The following is a 17,214-nucleotide window of genomic DNA, read 5'->3' as shown; positions in this document are numbered from 1 at the left end:
ACGAGATTGAATGTGGAGCGATACAGACAGGCGCGCAACAGACACAACTCGGTTTTTCGAAGGAAGAAGCGTCAGCAGGAAGACCGAGATCGCGAGGCGATGGAAAATCTGTACCGCGTAAACGACACACGGAAGCTCTACGCGAAGCTTAATAGTTCGCGCAAAGGATACGTACCGCAAGCCGATATGTACAAGGACTTCGAGGTGGAAGCAGAACTATGACGAGCACCTCAACGGTGATGCAGCAGAAAACGAACAGGCTACCAGCCTCTGATCTTCAAGAAGTTGAGGAGGAGATCGGTCGGCTGAAGAACAACAAAGCAACTGGTGTAGATCAACTAACAAGTGAGCTATGAAAATACGGTGGTGAAGCACTGGCTAGAGCGCTGCACTGGGTAATTGCCAAGATTTGGGAGGAGGAGATATTACCGGAGGGAAGGAGTGGAGGGAAGGTGTCGTATGCCCAATCTACAAAAAGGGTGACAAGTTGGATTGCTGCAACTACCGCGCGATCACACTGCTGAGCGTCACCTACAATTTACTCTCCCAAATTCTATGCCGCCGCATGCCACCATTTGCAAGAGAGTTCGTGGGGCAATACCAGGCGGGATTCATGGGTGCCCACGCTACCACGGACCAAATTTTCGCGATTCGGCAGGTTCTGCAGGTCGATCGAGATATGGCAGATTATGCACGAGTACGGATTTACGGATAAACTGACGCGATTGGTCAAGGCGACGATGGATCGAGTGATGTGCGTTGTTCGAGTATCGGGGACACTCTCGAGTCCCTTTGAATCTCGAAGGGGGTTACGTCAAGGTGTGGGACATTCGTGTCTGCTATTCAACATCGCATTAGAAGGTGTGATCAGAAGAGCTGGGTAGACACGAGTGGCACGATCTTCAGGAAGTCCATCTAGCTTCTTGGCTTCGCCGATGACATCGTATCATGACACGGAACTTTGAGACGATGGCGGAAACGTACATCAGACTGAAGGCTGAAGCTAGGCGGATTGAACTTGCCATCAACGCATCAAAGATAAAATACATGAAAGGAAGAGTTTCTAGGCAAGACAATACTAGTATTAGTATTAGCCTCCCACCCTGAGTTCAGATTGACGGTTACGAAATCAAGGTGGTCGATGAGTTCATGTATTTGGGCTCACTGGTGACCGCCGAAAATGATACCTACAGAGAAATTCAAAGACGCATTATGGCAGGGAATCGTGTCTACTTTGGACTCCGGAGGACGCTCCGGTCCAATAAAATTCGCCACTGCACGAAGTTGACTATGTACAAGACGCTGATTAGACCGGTGGTCCTCTGCGGCAACGAGACGTGGACTATGTTCGTGGAGGACCAACTACTTAGTTGCAGTATGCATGGTGTTTTCGAATGGAAGGTGTTGCGTACCATCTAGATGGAGTGCAGATGGATAACGGAACGTGGAGGAGGCGAATGAACCGCGAATTGCACCAGCTACATAAAGATGCGATTGATCCCAAGCAACTCAGCTTGTCATAAATTGGTTTATATAACTTATATATGACAATATCAGCTGTGAAAATTTACATCTCGTCACTTTTTTTTTCCTTGATTTGTTTGCCGTCGATCTTGTTTTCAGTGCTGAGCACCAATGCTACCGATGCCAGGAAGGCAGCTCCCACACCTGGACCCTACCTATCGACCCATCAACTCATGAACCGGGGACCAAGGATTTTACTTCCCTTCCTAAGGAAGGTGTGATCAGAGATGTTATGCCTCAGAACATCCCGGTGGCGCCGACTGGGATTGAACCCAGGCCTGGGGTGAGAGGCAATCACGCTTACCACTACACCACCGGCGCCGCTACATGTAGTCACTTATATTCAACTAATTTACAGCAAAAAAGCGCAAGAGGTGGGATCTATATATAACATATGTCAAATTAAATATGATTGACTTGCGCAACTAATGTATGACTATAACGCAACTACTGTTTTGAAGATGTTCTAAATGGTTTCAATCCTTCCAACGAATGGCATTTGTTAATTTTTCCATCATAATTATTAATTTAATTATGCGAATAAAGTGTATAAACTGAGATAACGTACTCAAAAACTTTTGTGCGGTTGAAAATTTATGGTGGATCTTTACATTCTACTTCTAAAAAACTCATTGACTCTTAGAAAAAGCTTTTTGCAATAAATTGAATTGCACAAAAAAATCTTTAAAGAATTCCCCAATTTCAAAATCTTTACATTTTTAGCAAAACAAATAGAATTTAAACCTTTTTTTTTTTGATAATCATACTTGTCTCTTCTACATAACGTGAATGGGATGTTGAAAGCACAACTGAAAGTTTTTTTTTTCATTCTATATTTTGCTTCATTGGTCAACCATATTGCAGTGCAATTTGTAGAAAACATCTAGAAATGAAGTAATTGTTATCAAAACATTACTTGTATCATATATTGAAGTTATAATTCGGTATTGCAACTCTCAATTGCTTGTTTATAACACATTTATAACTGATTGTATTTGATGAAAACTTCCTAGCCTTATATACAACATGTTTTCATATGTTATTTTTAGAAGCATGAATAGATCTGAAATATAGCTTATTAATAACATGTTATAAATAAGTTACAGTAAATATGTATTCATGTTTGCCCATGGTTCTAAAACTGACATATGAAAACATGGCTAGCAAGTTTTCACCAAATACAATCAGTTATAAATGTGTTATAAACAGGTAATTGAGTCATGCAATACCGAATTATAACTTCAAGATAACAAATGCCTGCCAGAAAGGTTGAATACTTCACAAACAACAATACACCGGGTTTAAACAAGATGTTTTCTAAGCAATCAAGTGTTACTTGGGTAATGTTTATCTCCACCGCAGTTGAATTGTTGTTTTTCGATAATTGATGGCAACACTTCATGAAACACAAAAAGGGTTTGAGTTGGGACAACTATGAGAGGACATTCGCAGAGGATAAACATTTTATTCATCCAAATTGATGATCGACGAAAGTAACGGCCACTTAAAAGCCAGTTGCCAACCTCTACGCGCTAGATGCGCATCTCCATGAAATAAACCTCGTGGACAGCAACATCTGTCTGTGGGGAAACGGTAACGATGACAACGATCACGCAGTTTGGCAATGTACAGATTATGACGCCGTGAGGGAGCGACTTTTGAATACTCTCGAGGGGCAAGGAAAACAGCCCTATATCCCTATCAAAGACGTGTTGAAAACCCGCGATCTCTGCTATATGCAGTCAATTTATTTGTTTATGCAAATGTTTAGTATAAGAACTTAATTCCTTTGTCTTTTGTTTCTCTTAATAAGCTTTTGTTCGTCTTGTCCCCCCGTCTCGATGAGTCTCATCATCGCCCACTGGTCACTATAGCCGTTCGAACTCCAGGCAAATCTAAAACCCCGTTCATACTGGTGATAACGCTTTGATGAGACAACGAAATCCCACTCTCAAGCTCTTCCCTTAATCCTACCCTTCGAAAAAGTGCCCCTCTAACCTCGGGTAAGCCGCGAGTATTAGGTAACTCCTCCTAGGCATAAGTGAATAAGTGAATTTTGTTAAAAACAATGAACGGCTCCGTAAAGCTAACGCGATTGAGTCTTCCAAATAATCTAACTAGATAAAAAAGCTGAGAGATACTTCAACATCAGAACCATAAAACTCCTCATGAAGTCAGATACAGCTATTCCCCGAAGAATGCGTTACCCACTGAGTTGCACCCACCGCTTTTTCTCGGCGAGTTTTCAACCAGTCGGTCTGATTTTTTGCATATTAGTAGGGTCAATGGAGAACTAGTCACTCACAGAAAATCAGAGCGCTTGGTTGAAAACCCACCGAGACAAAGCGGTGGGTGCAACTCAGTGGTTAACGCGTTCTTCGGGGGAAAGCTGTTTATTCAATGTTTCGAGAATGATGTTGACAATTTCAGAAAATTTTAACGTGACGTCTGACTGTGAAGATGGAATATCTGGAGCCTTGGAAGAATCTGGATGCTACGGAAAATCCTTATCAAAATCAAATAATTTGAAATCCAGTGTAGAGGATTCCGGAACATAACCGCTGCTTCCTGATTTTTTCATGATAAATCGATGGTCAATACGAGAAAGTTTCTGAGGCTGTGGTGCGATATTCCTGGATCGTTTTCCTAATAAAATGTGTATGGTTATTTTGCTTAACGACGTATTCAGGGTACCATCAAACCATTTGTGATTATTTCAATCATCGTTCGGGTATGATATGTTTTTATTAGGGTTCCTTCACACTAAGATTATTGCACAGATTTCTGTAAAATTTACTGAAATCTCAACCGCTGAACCGAACGATACAGTTGAATGATTCGTCACAGTTTTCCTGTAATTTTTCACAGATGGTCTAAACACAATTACAGGAAAACTGTTAAAAATCACTGAACTTTTTTCCAAGCGTTCAGCTGTTGTGCTATATGTATAGATCGTACAGATTTGCAGTATTGGACAAAATTTCTCAGTTTGTTAAGAGTCTACTTTTGGAGTTTTCTTATTAGTTCGTATTCCTGACGCATGGGTTACGCTCGAATCTACATTTTAAACGGAGGGTACTAGAAGGATGGTTTCTTCGGCAAAGTTGTCGATTTCATAGTTCAGAGAAATGTTGTCCAAGACATCAAAGACCTATGACCCACCAAAAGTGAGACATTTGTCTACTGAGGAAACATGCCGTAAAAAATGCGTTTTCTTAATTTTTACAGTATAATGATGATGATGAGCTTTATGTACAGTACATTGTCAAAATGATAGAGCTTATCCAAATCTCGTAGGTTTTGAAATGTTTCATTTTGTAAAAATATTTACAATAATGTTTCAAAAAAGTACACAGTAAAAACATTATTTTAATATCTCATCAAAGTGGATGCACTTCAACCGTGTCGAAAATATGAGGTAATATTACTTGCGAAAAAGGACAAAATTTCATTAATACAGTGCATGAACTGACATTACGCTGCTTTTTTTATAATGCGTTTATTTTTCCAGGCTCATTTTACGCTGCTTTAACTGCATTTGTTTATACTTGTGGCCATAAAAATAACATGAGATTTTCGACATGATTGGAGTGCATCCCCTTGGATGAAATATTAAAATTTATTTCTTGTTGCACATTTTTGCCGAAATCTGAACAGTAAAATTTGTGCAATTTAATTCAATTGCTTTTCAGCTCTTTGAAACTAAATCTCCACCAAAATGACAAGATTTGATCATTTAAACAAGATTGAACATGTTTTGAAATTATTTTCAAATTCAATAGCCTTTAAAATGAAGGTCAAAGTTTTATCAACGTTCAGCTGTTCTGATTTCGGTAAAATTTACCGAAAACGAAAAAAAAATCTTAGTGTGTGTAGAGTATTTATAATTATATCAATAACTCAAATTAGTGCAAAAATAAACAAGATTTTTGAATTGAAGTAGTTAGTGTAGACCTTATTTTTTTTTAGTGGACACCCATTAATAAGTAATCATCATATCAATAAGAAGACGACAATGAATTTGAGATGGCTGTATCTCAATAAATACATTTCATAAGTGATTGCCTTTTCAAACAGTTTTCGTCAAGACAACAAGAAAATTATTTTTTAATATGCTTGGAAAATTTGCAACAAAAACTCTGAACGATATAAAGGGAAATACCCTAAGCTACAATATGTATCCAATGTTTCCAATCCGGAAAAGTGTAGAGAGTAAATTTAAAAATTATATTCTACTATCAAACTTACCCACATTATCAAAGATAACCCGTTTTACGGTAATTCACTTATAAAATTCACCTTTAAACAAGCGTAAGGACCTTTTGAAATGTTAATCTTTAATTGTCTTTTATTTTGATTTTATAATGAAAAGAGGCATTATTATTATAACTTATCTGGTTAACAACGATATGCTTGGAATATAAGACTTAAAAAGCCTACTAGTGTCCTGAAAAGTTCCACCAAGCCCCTAAACAAACAATTGCAATGATGAATCAAGCACATCGCTGGTATTCCTTCCAGTACCTATAATGTCACACGCGTGCACTGTCATTGACATAAATAAACAATTAGCAACGCCAACCATACACTGCTTTGTGGTTCCCCATGCGGCAATGCTCTGAAGTGATATTTGATGATCATCCTGAAGGGAAAACCACGACCATACAGTCTCGCCACCACCTTAGCCAGATGATCGTCTATTTTTCTATCAATTTAATGATGGCGACCTTCATCCGATCACAACTGGCTGGTCACTCACAATTAGTTCTAGATCGATGACTTCGATGTTGGCTCCTAGCTGGGTGCTTTGAAGTTCAATGCAAGTGATGAAGCCATAAAGCCCAGCTGATTGACCGACTATCGATCGCGATCATAGACAAAGTTAGTTATTTGTTCTAATTGATTGCTGGCATGGATGCTGGGTTGCATTTACTGCAAATAGGGAGCACGCGCCCAAGAGCGTCACTCAATTAGTGGAATCGGTCAAACTTAGTCATCACTGCCAACGCTGAATGACAATTACGGCGTCAGACGAATGAGTTGGTGAAAATTGTAGTCGTAGAAGAACAAAGCCTTGTTCCCACAAGCACTTGTTTGATCAGTGCTTGCCAATTAGCCTAGGGCAAATGAGCATTAGTATGCATGTCCTTTGTTAATTATCCCGGGGATGGTTCACAGGGATCAGCATTAGCATTGACTTTCTGCACTCGTTTTGAATACGTACCCAAGTGACCAACAAGTCCACTAATTACCTTTTTTGCTATATAAGGCTGATATACGGATGATATACAATTTGAAATCGCAAAAATGGTGATCAGCGGGCAATCAGGGCTTGGTGATTACTTGAGAAGTGTGCACACTAAGTTTGATTAGCTGAATTTCGGAAATTTTGGTTGATGAGTCTCGGAAAATGTTTCGCTGAAACTCAGCAAGCAAACTTATTTTTTGCTGAGATTTCATTCAAACTTATTGCCAAGCTGCTCGGCGGTGCCGGAACTATCGAGATCAAAAAAACCAAACCAAGTGTGTCCGCTTCGTTATGATCGGCCCGTAGCGTGGTAAGTTACGGGATGTAAGATCTACCACCGATTCCAAGTCCTGACTACTAGAGGAACAGGATTATTCGGTAATTCAAGGAACACATCTTAGCCCATGTTACTTTTTATGTCTTGTTGATAATGACAAGACTCAACTCTGTCCACCGAGGATGATCTTGAAACAAGGAAAAAAATGAGTTAGTTAGTCTTCATCTATGTGATTCTTAAACTTCTATTCGTTGTTCTCTAGATTGAAGTGGTTAAGACTAGGGTTCTGATGCATGGGCATTATCGGTGTCATTCCTTAATTTTGTTGCTAAGGAATCCAATTTTGACTGACAAAAGGGCGCGCCTTTGAAGGGTATTTCAACACTCCGAAGGGTATAAATAGCGGGACCTTTCAATTAGTCTTTCAATTAGTCTTTCAATTAGTATCGGATCCTTGCGATAAATGCAAGGATGACAACTGTGAAAAAATCGAACACTTTATCATTTCTCAATAGTTATGGAGTAATACGACATGCACTAAACTAAGGACACGGGATATACTACAATAGATCAAATTACTGGTCGCAGTGGTGTTAGGTCCCGAACAAAGAAAAAGAAGTGGAGATATACTGTAATAAAACTTTAACTTTAAGGTATAGCATTTTTATTTGAATTCAATTCTACATTTTTCTTTAATTTACATGGCAGCGTAATATTCAATCAAAATGTATTTATGTTTCAACGGACAATCATTTAAGTTGACATGAACGAAGGAATTTCAACATTTATTTATTCATGTTCACGTACCCTGAGTGTTCACTCGGCTGTCGACAAAAGCAGGCCACTCTCGATGTGTGCCACGCGATCGTCTGTTTTCTCGGCAGCAACCATTGTGTGGTTCTCCTCATTGTTCTTCATCAGCAGTTCTTTCAGTCGATGCGTCGTCGACTTTGGAAAGCAACCGTTTCGTGATGAGTGTGTGAGTGCTGACCACGTTTTGCGTCCATTGCTGCAATGGACGCGCTCTGACCCTCGTTGGCGTACAACAATTTGCCATACAATGAAACTACTGGAAGCGGGTCCAGTTCTGATGGAGGAGGCTTTTTGGATAGCGGAAGATAAAGTGTTTATTGTGTTGTACCTTTTGACTATAGTTTTAAGATGTATTGTATATTGACCAAGAATCCTCGGCTCTGTAAAGTTAATTCGGTTGAGCCTTATCAAATAAATTAATGAACAAAAAAAAAATGTTCACGTACCCTGATCAGCAAATCAAAACAGAGAGATAAACCAACAATAAAGACCCAACGCTTGTGACGACTACCACTATAAAGTAAAAAAAAAAAACAATAAAATTGCTTGCAAGGTTCGCAACAAACGCGGTTGACAAAATAGCTTGATGGAACGGTGAAAAGACATTCCGCAATTACTTACGTATATAATGTCCTGCGTATGTTGTGAAAAGCTTGCTAGAAATTTTATCTTTTTTCTTTTACAGTTCTTATCAAGCTATATTGCAGACGGAGTTTTACATGAAAAAAATGCAAGAGGATTTTGTGATTATTACTTGCCGTTATTGATATTGTTTTATCATTTGGCTTGTTGATCGTTTGTTGTTTTGTCATTTTGAGATATTTTTGATTCCTGACAGTGATTAATCCACCCGGTGACGAGTCTTTTATATTTAATTTTCTCCATGTGAGATTTCTTCCACTATCCCAAGGCACCCAGAAAATGACAATGAGTAGAAAATGTGCTCTTAAACAACTATTCCTATAATAAATAAAGCAAATGATCCAAAAGGTATCATATAACACAATAGTACCATCCACAAAGCACCACTAGTTAAAGATCTTGACCATTCGTCCTGGGTCCAAGTCAGAGCTCTGTCATGAGCTCCTGAGTCTGCCTATGCTGCGTAACCAATCCAGCGTTTGCTTGTAGGTTTCGTTTCGGCCACTCCGTAGCGTGTGGCCGACGCACTTCTGATGATATCGATGATGGAACTCGGCGTTCGAGATCCATGTGTTCACGAATCACATGCCACAGGCATTAGTTAATAAAGACCTGCAGCATTTGAGGTTATCTGCTGATACGGATGTTTTGCTGGCATATAATAGAACAGGGGTCACATTGCGGAATTTTAAACAAATACAATTTTACGATTGATAGCTTCGAATTCCGTTATGTGACGCCAGATTTCATAGATATTTTGAATGTTCGCAAAGACAGTCCTAGCCTTCTTGATTCGTGCATCTCATTGAGAATATAGAATTGATGTGTGTTATTGATGGGGCCTCCCTTAGCTTGGTCGGTAAAGGCGTATTGTTTGGGTTGAAAAATGCAGGGTAATTAATTCGGAGTCGGAGTTGGAGTCGGTCGAATTTTTGAGCATAAGGAGTCAGAATCGGACTCGAACAGAACGCACCGACTTCGACTATTATGAAAAAAAATTAAACTAACATCTAATTTGGTCCACGTGATGCTTGTTTTGGCTCATGACTGAATCTATTTAATTTGAATGCCTATTATGAAAACTAACATGCAACCTTCTAAGCTCAGCTATACTGATGATTTGGATCTAGTAAACTTCCCAATACTACAGATTAAAACGTAATGTTTTCAAAGCTCATATAGGTTCTTTTATTCCATAGTTTAACGGAGTGAGTGTCTCTCGGTGAGTAGCATTCTTTGGCAGTTTGGGGTTACAGAGCAATAGCGAATTTGTTTATTCCCAGGTTGGAACCAGTTCCAACCCAGTGCAAAACTGAACTTTTCGTCAGTATGAAAGTCGACCTGTTCCAGGTTATAAAAAACAAACGATCAAACTGACGTTTGCTAGAAAACAAGCAGACCCTAACTTGATACCCAATCCAGGTTGGAACTGGATAACAAACAAAATTCGCTTTAAGCAAGCATCAGCAGATAGGGGTTCGTTAGGGGAGAACAGCCCATAATGGTCCGTGCGGTTTTTCGTTGCTTTCCCATTACTAATTCTGGAAATATCATGTGCCAGAATGTTAGTTCAAGCACTGAACTAGAAATGCTGATTGTTAAATTCACGAATTGACAACCATCTGACTCGGTAGTTCATCTGATACTGTCCTACAAAGCGGGTTTAATTGAGATGTTTTTAATTATAGTAGAGGATATGAGGTTCAGCTAGAATCGCTTATCTCAATACATGTAACTTTTTATCAACATAGTTGACGTTGCCCGCATACGCTGAGTTGGAATGCTAGTTTCACTTTGTCATTTCCAAACTGAGGCCACCTTCAAGCATGCCAAAAAAGTGTATGCCGCTCAAACCGCAATTATAGTGAGTTGAACACCGAAATGAGCCGTATAAACCAACCACAGCGGAAAACGGGATTTCCAATTAGGGCTGCTATTGATAATGAATGCGAATTTGAGCAGACACCATCCACACAAACGTCAGATTTGGGTCTCAAAGAGAAGAGAGCGACATTTATCTGTGGCTCTGTAACTCTTGACTCCTACAGGAAAATCATATAAGCTCATGTCAGCCTGTATATGGAACACGGTGAACTGCTCCTTTCTTTTTCACTCCACCTAAAAGACCAATGCCGTCAACGCGAATACATGCGTCTTTCCTAATTCACAGACTGAAAAAAAGCAAAAAAAAAAAAATCATGACCTAATTATCATGATCTAATCACGGTTGTTCATCAGTTGTACATAATTCGAACAACTTCTTATACTCAGCTGTACGCATTGAGATCTATAGTTTGTAGCGTGCACTCACAACAAGCCTTGCGAAGTATAAGTAATTATCGTGAGTGCACACAGAAATGATGTTGTTATCGTCTTGCTCTCTTGAGATCTTGGTAACTCACTGTTCGAAATGCTCGCTGCGTATTAGTGTTGAGAGTCAGATTGCAACGCTAGCTTATGATGATGCCAATGAATCTTATAGCAGGCCCGCTTTTCTACTCGCGCGATTGCTGCTTCGAGGCCAAACGTGGGGTGATCCGGCAATTGGCGACCGGTATACAACCCCGGAAGTAGTGGTGACTTCCGATGGCCCGTAAGTGCGCTGGGGAATATCGCTAACCCGCCAACGAGACCAGCTACAAGCTGACGAGTCTTTGAACCTTCCCAGAGATCGCGTGGCATACGCGAACCCCTACACCTACCTCGACGAAACACTACGTATTCACTGATCGCTAGAAGCGATTTTTCGACACACGTACTAATGGATGTTGCTACACCCATCTCTTCGGAACCAGTACACGGCAACCACAAAATACTCATTAATGACTATAAAGTACTCAATAATGGTTATAAATTATGCGAGGGAAAATGGAACTACCGTATAAATAAGTAATTTGTTTTACTTATTTATGAGCAGCTGTTATTCACAAATTATAAGCTTTTACTCAAATTTGAACACCCAACCAGGGGATGTAACATTTGCTTACAATAATGAGGGATTCATCATTGCAGGATGTTAGTGGAGACTGCATGAACGGACGATGAGATATACCGAGCTGCGATCCAATGCAAGACAATGGAGAAAGAAAAATGTGGCGTGTATTAGTGAAGAAGCAAATACTCATTTAAAGTCTGGAACGTGCAAAAATCGGTTAACTTCAAATTAGTGTATTTCTGTTAAAAATGCATTAAAAAAAACTGAAATGCTGCATTTGGAAGTTGAGTGTATATACAATGGTTGCTTTGATGAGTTTTCACCGTTTGCTCTCCAGTTTTCAAAATGACGTCCAAGCAAGAGGAGCAGCAAGAGAGTCCGACGTTCTCACACGTCAAGTTGGGAAAATTTCTGGATGTGGCCAAATCGACCGTGATAAACGTTTTAAAAGTGTTCGGGGAGCGTCTGTCAACCGCCAAGATGCCTGCAAGCGGTGGAAAACGTAATCCGGACGTTTCAGCGACGACGAAGAAGGTGGCGGTGAAATATATGCGGAATCTTAACCTTTCCATCCAGGACATCGCTGGAAAGCTCAATGTCTCCAATACTACTGTGCAGCGGGCCAATAAACGAGCCGAGTTGTCGACGTTTTACAAGGTAAAGGTGGCGAACCGAGATTACAAACATAACACGTCGGCAAAGCAGTGGTCCCGAAAGCTGTATACGAATCTGCTCACAATGCTCGACTGTGTCATCATGGACGACGAAACTTATGTGAAGGCGGATTTCAAGCAGCTTCCGGGACAGGAGTTTTATACCGCATCAGGAAAAAGGGAAGGTGGCTGAAACTTTCAAAACCATCAAACTATCGAAGTTCCCGAAATATATCTCGTCTGGCACGAGGGGGGCGACACATCTAAATCTCAATTTTGGATGCTCAAAAAATCTCACACTAACGAAACAATCTTCGAAAAATCTTCTTGCATTTCTCGCATCTACTTGCATCGCGCATCACCTTTTTGCAGGAAATCTTCAGAATCATCATTAATCTTCTTTCAACACAATCTTTCCTGCAGCGTAGATAGAGTCGTCCCCCTCGGTCTAGCAGGCCATATGCACGTGTGGTCTAAAAAGCGGCATTACTACGGGAACCATTAATCAAGAAATCTACGTCCAGGAGTGTTTGGAAAAACGGCTGCTACCATTCCTAAAGCAACATAATAGACCTGTGCTGTTCTGGCCGGGCTTGGCGAGCTGCCACTATGGGAAAAAGGCAATCAAGTGGTACGATGCGAACAACGTGGCTGTGGTACCCAAAGACCACAACCCTCCCAACAGCCCAGAACTCCGTCCTATCAAACGGTATTGGGCCTTGGTCAAACGGAATCTAGAAAAAGACTAATAAATCAATGAAAGCGAGCAGCAGTTTGAATCTAACTGGCGTTCGGCGGCGAATAAGGACGATGAGACCACTGTGCAAAATTTAATGGAAGGGGTTAATCGGAAGGCACGGCAGTTCGGATTTGGCAAACCAAAAGAATAAACGAATGTTTGTTCCTTTAAATGTATGAATTGAACTACCAAAAGACAAATAAGAAGATTTTTGTGATATGAATTTTGACTGACAAAACGATTTTTTCGTCCTCCAATTTTTGAACGTTACAGTATGTATATAATTTTACTCATTTATTAAGTAGTATTATTTTCCTTAAAAAATGCGTACTTTATTAGTCATTATTTTGCGAGTATTTTGCTTTTTGTTCTTTATCATAGACATTTTTAACCATATGGCTAGGTCATCTCTCAAAAGTATTTTGTGGTTACCGTATACACAAATCCCAAAGATTTTATTTTGATTTTTTTGGATGGTTTGTACCTTTCTTTTTCCGATTATTTTCATTTTGGTTTAGTGGATGTCAGTAAACCTTGTTATTGACAGTTTTTTCCCTGCTAAATTTCACGTTTCTGATCATATATCCGTAACCAAATGATTCGAAAACAGAAGATATTTATCGAAGGATCCATCTTTGGATTCAAATCCACATTACTGATAAATTGTCATAATTTAAAAATAAATGGAACTGGTTCCGGCATCTCATAGAAAAGTAAGTGACTAGCAAGGAATGGATAATATTCAATAGAATTTTATCCCAAGCAATATTTCCTGATTTTTATGGTCTTCAAATCCATTGTTTGCTTTCTAAACTTCTTCAATGATAAAACCGAACGTTTTACTTGAAATGATTGCACTCAAATAAGTTCAGTCAGCTCTGGGAAAATGGGTATAATAACAACATTGTATAGCCAAATGTCACTTCCAAAAGTCCGATCGGGATTACATTCGATAGGTTTATATGGACCCAACCGGGGGATGTAAGATTCGCTTACAATTATGTGGGATTCATCATTGGAGGATGTTAGTGGAGACCGCATGAACGGAGGATGCGATGTACCGAGCTGCGGTCCAATGCAAGAAAATGTAGAAAGAAAAATGTGGAGTGTATTAGTGAGTGAAATTAATCATGGCAAAACAAAAAGGTGCCGACTGGGACTCTAACCATTAACGTTTCGATTATCAGACCTGTGATTTCTCCACTGCTCTCTCCATGCTTCGGCATATGAATAGGCTAAAAGTGAATAAGAAGCACTCATAGTACGATAATTTGATTTTACTGCTGAACGAGAATTGGGGAGAATCAAGCAACAAGCAAGTGTGTGCGTCGTTCTACAATGTTATAAATAAAAATATTGGTGTCGAAAGCGTAGGCAGAACACGAAATAAAAAAAAACGCAAAAAACCATAGGAATGTAAAAAAATTTCGGTTTGCGTGTGCAAGTAAATTACTGAAAAATATACCGATTGCACTTCAGTGAAAATTTGTTCATCTATCCCTTTGAAATGTGGGTTAATAATATCATGGTTTTATAGCGAAAATAAGCTTTATTATTTATATCTCAAATACAAAATGTTCGATTGGGATAAAGTTCAGACAGTTCTATTGGAGCAAAATACAGAAACAGAAACCGATTTCACATAACTAAGTGCAATTCGGTTCTGTAATCTCCGAGAAACCGAGCTCGAATTTGAAACTCAAAAGAAAAAAAATATATAAAAGTGATATCTGTTAGGCTTATCAGATAAAAAATATTTTAATTTCACATCCATTTTGTTTGTATAAACATAAATGGCATTTATACTCGTAAACGACATTGTATGACGGTGATTTCAGTATCATATGAAATTTATCTCGATCAAAAACGGCTACCATATGCCTATGAAAAAGTATATTAAAACATAACCGCGGACTGTGCATTGTAACTAGAATTATGATTGCATCTAGTATTCATAAGCCGGAATTTTTAATTGCTCCTTGTATACGGGGCTAATTATTGTTGATATTTCCAGCTGATCCGCAGGATTATCCACCGGTGCTCGATGGGATTAGTGTTCATGAAGATTGCATCATCCCAAAACGGCAACCTGGCCGACCGGTTCCGAAAAGCCTGACATTAACCCAGCTTCGAGATGATGGTTGCTAGATAATCCTATCATATCATTGGTTGGAATAAAAAAAATGCTAAAGACACATTCTACGTGAAGTTACAACAGTGTTTGCCTGTTTCTTGACAGTTTTTGTACTGTAACTCTAAAAATGAAAAGAAATAAATATTATTGCAGATTTGGACAGCGTGTTAAATTTTCCATAAGAATTGATCAAGAGTTTCCAATTTGAGTAGCTCAAAACGTGTTGGTGAGTAGATGATGAGTAGTTAAGGAGTGGAAAACTTTGTATGGTCACGCAACAAAGACTCTAACAAAGAGCTACTCAAATCATAAACTATTGATCAATCCTTATAGGAAATCTATCACACTCTATAAACCTGCTATAATATTTAAGGGTTACTTTTATTTATTATTTCCAGTCACAGTACAAACACTGTCAAAAAATCATGCAAAACCGTGAACACATCTTGGTAGAATGCATCTATATGGGAAAGATTTATTATTCAACTTACCATTAGAAAGCAAACAAACAAATTAACAATTTGTTCCATCCTACTGAAATATGCAATGATTTTGTATATGTCAGCTACAAAAAAAAAACAATTTTCGCCTTCAATTTCCCTGTTTCTCCACTCCTGTTCGTTCTGCACAGCACGCCTTCGCTTTCGGTGACCGTCAGCACAAGCTATATTGCCTCTTGCATTCGCATCGGTGCATGTTTCCTTCCGCTGACTCTTTGTTATCTTCAGTTCTGTTTTGCCTTTCTGTCTTCTTCTTCTTCTTATACTTCTTCCTATCACGAAGTATCGAAAAGAATCATTAAGCTAGCAAACATTACAAACTATCCTGCCGGGGGTTGAATTCGTTTCGAGCTTAGGTCCAAGTGCACAATCAACGTCCTTTGCTTTGCTGTGTGCTTTCACTTAAATCAACATTCCAGAGCGGGTAAACCGCAAGCCACGCTGTGCGCTGACGTCGGTCTCTTGGTCAGCGGTGAATTGCAAAAATTGGTCCATTGTGGACAGGTAGCAGCTCACTGTCTTTATTTCGCTAAATTTGCTTTAGCCACTTGCGTTCCGCGATTCCGATTGCAAAATCAAATTGGCAAATTTGCATGACCTTGAAAAACGCTTTCTTCTCCACAGAACCACCAACAAAGCCGCACAAGTCTTATAAATTTCTGTTTGAGCAAATATTTTCCGGTTGACTAAGTCCTACTTCGAGGCAGTAACTAGTTCAAGATCTTCACAGTCCACACTCTTACCACCCTCTTTTAGATACACAAAGTCACTCAACCACCTCCGCTTGGAACTGTGGCTAAAAAAAACAGCACCTCCCTTCTATTCTCAATCCAGTTCCTGGGAATACTGGTGCGGTGGTCCTTGATGGTTATAACACTACCAATCGATCGTGACGCACCGTATCCGAATTCTGTCCTGTCACAGTCACCAGTAATGAGGAGAGCAAAGCACGCGCGCGGTTCTGAAATATAATGCTAGGACCCGGAGCATCTATTCTACAACACGGACGGCTGTGCACTGACAAATGTTATGTGAAGCAGAAATTAAATTGGCACGATATACATATTTTTCTACTATACATTATACTCTTCGCGTTGCTCAGAGGACTCGGGCGGGTGTACATGCTCAACTTCTCGCCTGCTTGGAATTGACCGAACCGATCGAAATCCGAGAGAATGGGGCTTTTAGAACGGTTGGTCTGTGAGAACAGACTCGAGAGTGCCCATAGGATCGTTCTGTTGCTTGAATTCTGCTGCAGTAAGTACCTAGTGCCTGTATGGTTAACAGGATTCAATGGATGTGAATATTCCTATGATAAGTATTTCCAGACATCACATCATTAACAAGATTTTTCCACAAGTTTCATTGCGTTTCAATAAATTAATATCCTTAAATTATTTAATATTAAAGGTGGCTATTCATAAACTACCTTGACTGCTTATGCAGTTGATCATACACATTTTTGAAATTTGTGTATATACCTGGGACACTTGTGAAATCCAACACAAACCAACCCAAAAGATGTTATAGACCGGACCGGGAACCGAACCTACCACCCTCTGGCTTGGTAATACATATGCAGCATCTATGGTGGACAAACAAATCACCGTATGTGATTTGTTTTAAAAACAACTTTCAAGCAGCACAGCAGGCGGTGCACAGTGGGACGAATCCATACAAAAACCAGCCGTAAAGAAAATTATTGTTTGAAATCGTTTCGAACATACTTTTTAAGAAATTTTATCCTCC

The 17,214-nt window shown here is 39.5% G+C and overlaps 1 protein-coding gene across 1 annotated transcript in view; it reads right to left on the bottom strand.

Annotated features, from left to right (window-relative positions):
* The window catches only part of LOC135709974 (serine-rich adhesin for platelets), a 52,087-nt gene extending 35,541 nt beyond the window's left edge, over positions 1–16,546 (bottom strand). Inside the window, exon 1 of the mRNA XM_065232428.1 lies at positions 15,457–16,546. Coding sequence (XP_065088500.1) covers positions 15,457–15,495 — 39 coding nt within the window. The 5' untranslated portion in view covers positions 15,496–16,546. The remainder of the gene's footprint in view (positions 1–15,456) is intronic.
* Between the last annotated feature and the right edge of the window lie 668 nt (positions 16,547–17,214).

This window comes from Ochlerotatus camptorhynchus, unplaced genomic scaffold (genome assembly GCF_037179485.1).
Source record: "Ochlerotatus camptorhynchus isolate MF236.1 unplaced genomic scaffold, CSIRO-AGI_Acam_v1.1 ptg000369l, whole genome shotgun sequence".
NCBI lineage: Eukaryota > Metazoa > Arthropoda > Insecta > Diptera > Culicidae > Ochlerotatus > Ochlerotatus camptorhynchus.
This window is presented reverse-complemented; position numbering and strand designations above follow the sequence as displayed.